The sequence below is a fragment of the Pteropus alecto genome, unplaced genomic scaffold, assembly GCF_000325575.1.
Source record: "Pteropus alecto unplaced genomic scaffold, ASM32557v1 scaffold101, whole genome shotgun sequence".
NCBI classification, from domain to species: domain Eukaryota; kingdom Metazoa; phylum Chordata; class Mammalia; order Chiroptera; family Pteropodidae; genus Pteropus; species Pteropus alecto.
In genome coordinates this window covers 17,086,067-17,093,814 of record NW_006432945.1, presented here as the reverse complement: position 1 = coordinate 17,093,814, position 7,748 = coordinate 17,086,067, and the positions used below count along the sequence as shown (strand labels likewise).

At 56.6% G+C, this 7,748-nt stretch overlaps 1 protein-coding gene and 1 pseudogene across 1 annotated transcript in view; both read left to right on the top strand.

Annotated features, from left to right (window-relative positions):
* The first annotated feature begins 2,544 nt into the window (after positions 1-2,544).
* On the top strand, positions 2,545-2,663 carry LOC112476492 (annotated as a pseudogene).
* A 110-nt stretch (positions 2,664-2,773) lies between these two features.
* SFT2D2 (SFT2 domain containing 2) overlaps positions 2,774-7,748 on the top strand; it is a gene marked incomplete at its 5' end in the record, with an annotated part of 11,472 nt that continues 6,497 nt past the window's right edge. Inside the window, 4 exons of the mRNA XM_006907921.3 lie at positions 2,774-2,890; positions 4,396-4,482; positions 4,631-4,716; positions 7,499-7,580. Of these exons, the coding sequence (XP_006907983.3) occupies positions 2,774-2,890; positions 4,396-4,482; positions 4,631-4,716; positions 7,499-7,580 (372 nt within the window). The remainder of the gene's footprint in view (positions 2,891-4,395; positions 4,483-4,630; positions 4,717-7,498; positions 7,581-7,748) is intronic.

Sequence of the window (7,748 nt, the reverse complement as noted above, 5' to 3'; positions counted from 1 at the left end):
GTTTACTCGAGCGCTGCGCCCCATCCCCCCGCACACGGAGGGCGGCGCTGGAGCGCAACCCCAGAAACTTCTGCGAGGGGAGGCGGCATCCCGGGGATGCGAGGGCGGGGGTCGGCGCGGGGCTGGGCCGGGGGCTCCGCGCTGCCTTCCCGCCCAGGCGAGGTCGCGGGTGTGACACCGCCACCCGGCCTTGTGCACGTCCCCTCGTGATCGGTCTCCACCGCGGAGCGCCTGCGGGCGGGCACCGCACCTTCTCTGCTCGCCGTCCCCACGCGGGCTCCGCGGACACTGGGGCCTCCGGAGACTGCGCGTTCGTTTGTTTCATTCGGAAGGTTTCGGTGGAGCGGAGATCTGGGCGCTAATGCCCTGTGTTCTAGAACCCCACGGAAGACCTATTTTCTGTTGTGCGCTTTTTGTTTTTGTTTTCCTTTCCGAATAACAGCATCTCTTTTGACTTTTCGGGGTGCGTTCCATGGACCTCAGTTTCCCCATCTGTAAAATGAGGACGTTGATCAAGATGATAGGGCTTCTTCATTCCACTGGAAACCGGTTCTTCCTTCGTTTTAATCAGTGTCCGGTGGTTTTCTGCATGCCTCTTTCACCCACTCTGGGGGTCGCTGATTTTATTCTAAGTTTCGGGTACCTCCACCCCTCTGTGATACCTCACAAGTCCAAAACTTACTCTGTGCATCTTCACCTTGAAGAAGTAACTCTAGGAATCGAGTGTTGTAGAAATTGAGGTTTAACTTTCTTTTGGTCATTTCAAAACAGCTCTGTGGCTTCTTTTTAATGTCACCTTTATTAACTGGTCAAGGCTCAGGAATAGTTTTATGAGTTTTTTTGTTCTCGATTTTTGGCGTCTGTCATGAACTCTCAAGTCAAACCTCCAGCGGGGCCTAAGAAAACTTCGGTGGTTGACAGTCCTGCATATCTGAAGCTGATTATGTCCCATGGACTGTCAGCAAGCTTTTCTGAGAGGCTGGAGCTCCAGGGGGAGATTCTGGGGAGTGGGGGTGGATTGCTGACCGTGGGATGATGCAGAGGTTATATATTTAGAAAATAACTATGAAGCAGTGGACGGACCCTCAAGAGTGAATGATGCAGTACAGACTGAGAACCAAATGCTGAGTTTGTTTTTATCTAAAATGGTGACTGCCTGTGTTGGACACAATGACGAGCTTTAAAATGTTGTCAGCTCAGGCACATGTTAAATCTATTTTAAAAAGAGTAGGTGCTTCTCTCTTGTTCTAAAACACTGCTGTCAGTTTTCTCTTTTTTTCCCTCTCTTTTTTTTTTCTTTTTAAGTTTCCTCTTTCTGAGTGTAGATTCCTGTTTACAGCCATCATCAAATGTCACTTCCTGAGTTGCGAACTCCTGGGAAACGTTTTATCACCGGCTGAATTCATTTTCAGAGTTAATTTTTGGCTCAGTTTTTACTTATTAGGTCAGGGCCTCCTTTAGGGCGTTGATCCTGACTTGCTTGTCCGTCATTTCCATGGCTTTACGGGTAGCAAAGCTGGAGGATTCTGTGACGAAATTTGTTTTGTGTGGTGCGTTGGACAGCTGGCCTTAACGGCTCTTCGGATTCCCTGTGTAAGCTGTCGGAGGTCACCAGAAGTGAGGGCTTTTTAAAACTTTTCCTATTTTAATGCAAACAATAAAAGTACTACTAGTTCTATTTCTCCTACACGGGAAACTAGGGGATTATAAAAATGGCCACGTCGACTCTCAAGTAGCCTCTGACGAGTTTTCTAGGACTTCATCTTCACAGCTGTCCCTTCGGTCATTAGTGCCACTGACCCTCTTCCTAAAGGGATAGATTTTACGTTTCTTCAGAGAGTTCCAGGGACGACAAAGGTGTGAACCGTGCCTGGTTGGAAGGCGCAGCAGTGAGGCTGACTTCCTTTCCCAGCTTCTGGTTGCCAGCCTGGGTTCCTGAGCAGTTATTAGCTTTTCGTGTCTTTGGCAAGTGCCACCCTAGAGTCCGGAGTCAAAGGGACCTTTGTGCGAAACAGCCGGTCAGACAGCCCGCGCGCGAGCAGATCGCCTCTGGGTTCGGTCCGGGTGCTGCTTCTGTGACTCTGATTTCTGAAAGGCACCCAGTTCCCAGCAGCCGCGATGGGAGTCACTTCACAGCAAGCACGTTCGTTTTCCTAGATTGGCAGGAAGAAGCGTTAGGCTTTCCCCGAGTCCAGCGAGAAGCAGAACAGCAGCTTCTCCCCGCCTGTGACCGAGAACTTGCAGCCTCAGAGAGTGGAAGAAGACAGTGGTGACGAGTTAGCGTGCCCTCCCCCGTGTGGGTCAGTAGGGCGGCGTTTGGGTTTGGATGGAGTTCAGCTCGGGAGCCTAGGAGGAGCAATGTGTCGCTTTCTTTCCGAAGGCGGAAAGCAGAGCGCTTCCTGCTGCCGGGATTGTGAGTTTTACAAGGACGTCGATCGCACCGTCCTGTTGAGACTGTTTAGTCTCTTAAGTGCCAGGGGCAGTTCAAGTTGGATCCTCAGCTTTGCGGTTTATCCTTTTTTTTTTAAAAGAAAAAAAGGTCACGTCAGTGGCCATGCCACCCTGAACGAGCCCGATCCCGTCTGACCTCGCACGCTAAGCAGGGTCGGGTCTGCTTAGTACTTGGATGGGGAACCACCTAGGAAGACCAGGTGCTGTAGGCGTAAAAAATAAAAAAATAAGGGACTGTAAGCTGACAAGATCCTTGCAATCTCTGAGGCCAACCAAGGGTTGCCTCACTTAAAAAAAAATAAAAGTTAAAAATAAAATATTCTTTAAAAAACACCCCCGTTGGTGCCACGCGGTGCTCAGGCAGCGGACCCCATCCAGCCAGCCCTGCTGGCCACTTCTCCCCCACACGCAGCCCGGGGCTCCTTTCCACCTGGGCGAGGTAAGTCCTGTGGTTCTTGCGTGAGTAGGAGGAGAGGCTTTCGGTTTTCTTCTGTCCCTGGTGGAAGGCTGAACAGGGTAGTCGGGGGTGGGGTCTCTAACCCGGCTGTCTGGGTGCCGGTGGGGCCCGATGACAGAGCATCACCTGGCTCATTTTGGAGGAGAGGTTTTCCTGTCATGGTACCAGGTGGCCCATCTCTGGTCCTGACACCTGCTCCCACTGCACGTTACCATCTTTGAGCATGCCTCTCCGAGCGGGGTCCTGCGTCGTGACGTGTCCTGCACGTGCTGTGTGTGTGTGTGTGTGGCGGGGGGGCTATTGCAGTGTCGTGAGCCCACTTTCAGTATGCGTGACTATAAGGGGAAGGAGGGGAGCCCCTTTTAATAATCTGCCCTCAATACCTTTCTCCTGAGTGGAGACGAAGCCATTCCGTGGCAGTGCCTGCCACACCTGGGGCGGCTTCTCGCCCAGGTTCTGGTTTGACAGGAAGTTTGGAGGCAGGGTTGAAACAGGTCTTGAGTCGGAAGTAGTTAAGGTTGAGGGTGTCGCCAGTCTAGTGACCCTTGCAGCCTCTGCTACCACCTACCTTCCTCCATCAGCCACTGGGAATGTGGTCGGGAGCTGTGACCACGTTGCCAGGTAGAGACTGTGCTGTCCCCACGAGGTGGTCCTGCGTGAACAGACCCCGGGCCTGGCCACCCTGCCTTTGGTCTCGGTGGCAGCTGCCTGTGCTCAGCGTGGCGCAGCCGTGGCCACGTGCATCAGGTGGACAGACTAGGAAGGTCCCTGGTGCAGGCACTTGGCTGTCGCCTTTGGCATGTGGAGAGAAACGCTTGGGGGCTCCTCACTGACTCCCCCTTGTCCACAGTTTCTCTGGACCTCCTGGTCTCTGAACTTCGCTCTCAGTGGCAGAGTCAGGATGGGCGGGGTAGTAATTAATTAACTAGGATCTCCCACACTTGGGTGACCTGGCTGATGGCAGCACCCCAAAGAACAGCATTCACGACCGGGAATAACTCGATGAGAGTCCCGACGAGGTGAAGCCCCCCGGGGTCCTGGACATGCCACCGGACAGCGACTGCGAGGCCCGGCTGGGGGCATAGGTGACGATGCCCCTGGGCCCTGCGCCCCGAGTGCCACCCCTGTCTGTTCCCCACCGCTGGGCCCTGCCTGGCGGTGCTCACACGGCTGCGTCCTGCCTGGGCCGTCCCCAGGCGCTTGGCTGCTCGAGGGTCTGCTCTCCTGCCGTCCTGCCCGCGAAGTGGGGTGTGTGTGAGGCAGAGTCCCCGCCGCTGGAGGTGTCCGGCCTCCGACGGGCTCCGGGCCCGGAGACTTGTGGCTGGAGGAGCCGGTTCCGTGACTCGGGAGGCTCTTGCCGTGAGCGTGTGGGGCGGTGTGTTCTCCGCGTCCTCAGTGGCGACTCACACCCTCTTCTCAATTACGTGCTTCCTTCGCGTTCGGTGACCATGCACCTGCACGCGTGTCGTCTGTTTTTAACATTTCAGGTGGTCGAGGCGTCGTCGTTAAGCTGGAGCACCAGAATCAAAGGCTTCGCTGCGTGTTTTGTTGCAGGAATTGTCTGCTCACTGCTGGTAAGATGCACCCCCTCGTCTCCGGCCCCCCGCCCACCTCTCTCCCCTTTTCTCCGGGCTCCTCCTGAGTGCCTGGTCGGAGGGCGGGGAGCTCGGGCGGGGAAGGGCACAGGGTCCTCCGCTGTCCTCACGGGGCTTTGTCTTCCAGGGGACTCTTCTGCTCTGGGTGCCCAGGAAGGGGCTGTACCTCTTCGCGGTGTTTTACACCCTTGGGAACATCGCATCCATTGGGAGGTAACAGCTCTTCATCAACTCGGCCCGTTGCCGGGCGGGAAGGCGGACGAGGCTCGTGCGTGACGGGGGAAGGCGGTGCCTCGGTGGTTTTAAGGGTTTGGAGAGAGAAAAGTAGTAGAAATACATCCCATCCGTGTCCCGTCACTTCAAAGTATTTTTGTGCCTTAGTCTTTGACATGTCCCAGGAGCAGGCAGGAGATCCATTCCCACTGTGACTTTACGTGTGAGGGACCCGTGCACGTGGCAGTCGAGTGATGTCGGGTGACAGCACAGCCCTCTCCGTTGCTCTCGTCTGACAGCTGCCCGGGGCTGAGTCAGCGATTCGAGAGCGGCCCACCGGGCCAGGGGCTGCAGGCGAAACCTGTCATTCATTACTCAGTGTGCAGTTGCCCCAGACCTGCATGTGGGCTCACGAGGGCTGGCGGCTGGGGGAGCCTCGTGCAGGTGCGGGCCGCCCGCCCCACGAGCTGCAGGCGCCTAGACGTGGCGGGTCGGGCTCCTTCCCTCTACGGCTTCCTCCACACCCGCGTGCGACAGCCTCCGTCCTGCCCCAGCCGGGAGAGCTGCTCTGGCCTGTCCCTGAGTGGCCCGCTGGCCCCGAGCTCAGCCACCTTTTCTCCCCTTCTGCTGTGTCCCAGGGAGTGGCCGCAGGGTCCCGGGTGTCCAGGCCCCCGCATCATTACTGAGGCTCGGTGTCGACCTTGCCGACCCCTTCCTCTTTGTCCCCATGGCTCTTGTCCCTCACCGATGGACTCTCATGCGAAGTGGGTGGGCCTTGATCACACCCGGCCCGGTTCTGAGGACTCACAGACCGACGTGAGCGGATGACATGATAGGATGTGGAGGGAGATGCTCGGGGAGGGGCAGCTGACCCGACCCGGGCCAGGGCGGGCTCCCCAGGGCCGTGGTGTGGGTGCTCTTAGCTCTGGCCCCTCGCTCCTCGTCTGGATGACTGCCGCAGTTCCCTGCGGGGTCCTCTGCGGGGTCCTCTGCCTCCTTCATCGCCCCTCTGCAGGCCGCTTGTTACTGCCCTGCCGAACCCCCTGGCTGGCTCCTGGTCCCCTCTGCAGGGGACCCGTCAGCGTGGGTGCAGGCGGGGCCCTTGACCCCGCTCCCACCAGCGGGCCCCGGCCAGGCCGAGCTCCTGCCTGCCCCAGACATCTTTGTACCTCTGCTCAGCCTGCGTCCTCTGCGTGGAGTGCTGCCCATGTGCACCCCCTCTCCATGACCCCCCCACACCCCAGTCAGCAGTCACCCCTTCTGTGAAACGCCTCCGAATTCCCTCCTCTGCTCCAGAATCTGTGGCCTTTTTCATATGGGGCTCTGCGTATCATTTATATTTGTGACAGCATACAGCATTTTATTACTCTGCCTTGCTACAGATCTGTAAGCCGCTTGACAAGGGCTGTACCACTGTGTTGTCCCGAATTGTCCCCAGTCCCAGCTCTGTTTCTGGCTGGCAGCGTTAGCCAAACGACTGGGTGTGTGACTTTGGCCATCTTCTTAAAGGAGAATTTGTTAGAGCTAGTGACGATGAAATGCTGGTCCCCAGAGATGTCTCTTCCTGCCTCTAAGGCTCTCACACGCACCGACTTTTGGGGACTTTTGCATTGGGCACACGGTGTAGGTTATAATGCGGCGTCTAGACCGAGCGTAACGTACAGGTGAGTTGTGTAGTCCGAGAGAGCCATGAGCACATTCTCATGGGGCCGACTGCAGCATTGCCTAGGGAACATGAGAGGGAGCGGCGTGTTATTTCCAGGGCGTGTCTAGGAGCTCATGGCTTTACCAATAATCTTCCGTTTCTGTACACGTGGTCTTGGCTATTGCTTCTCGTTTGGCGTTGGCTAAAGAGGGCACTCAGCTCGAACACTTGACCTGAGAGTGCAGCTCTGAGTTCAAGTTGAAACCTAATGGCACTTCAGAGAGAGGCGGATTTATTTTTAAAACCTGTTCTTATTCAGCACTCAGTGGCTAATGTTATCTGCTGCTTGGCTTGTATCAAAGCTGCCAGCAGGGTGATGTCACACGGGGCATCTCTGTGAGGGGGCGGGCGACACGCTGAAAATCTGGCCCAGGCACTCGGGGTGGTCGGCACGAGGTTCTCACTGGCCACCTCTCAGGATCCAGTTACGTCGAAGGCACGTGGGGCTGTCGCCGGCTTTGGAATCTAACAGCCGTGGCTTCGAATGCCGACTCCTGTGTGCCTAGCTGAGTGATCTCGGATGTGTCAGTTAACCGTTCTGAGCTTTTACCTTCTCGTCTCTGAAATAAGTGTAATCCTGCCCGGCTCACAGAGTTGCCGGGGGTGACTCGAGGCCGGGTATGCGGTATCTGGCGTTCAGCAGACATTCAGCAGTTCTGAGGTGACGGTAATGTCACCAGCAGAATGTGAGGGAGAGTGAAGTGCTCTGCTTTTTAGCATAAACAGCCCAGGCCTTCACGGGACGCGTGCGTGTGTGTGCGTGTGTGTGCGTGTGTGTGCGTGCGCGTGCGTGCGTGTGCGTGTGAGACCTGCATGCATTTACAGCCCAGCTCTGCCATTTTCCAGTTATGTGGCCTTGGATAGTGACTAAGCCGTCTGCGCTTCAGTTTTCTCATCTGTAAAATGAGGATGATAATTGTCCCTCGATCAACCCCGTGAGGTGTCGATGGATTAAACGGCTTCCGGCGTTAGCGGCGTTGCCGCTGCTGTTGGCACAGGTGGTCCGGGGGAGGCGGCGTGGCGGTCCCAGCATGCTCCTGGCCTGGTCTCAGTGGCTGGTGTGTGTTTGCCTCGCAGCACCGTCTTCCTCATGGGACCCATGAAACAGCTGAAGAGAATGTTTGAGCCCACACGTCTGATCGCGACTATCATGGTGCTGGTAAGTCTGCCTGTCGCCGGACCTCTGAGCTGGGGGCGGCGATTTCTGCCGCCCAGAACGGTTTCCTTTGTGTTTGGGACATGGGGGCGTTGCAGGGTGGGTGTCAGGATGCCGCAGTTCTACAGAGTACCTCCAGAGGGCGCTGCTGGTCAGCCGTGCTGAAGGTGG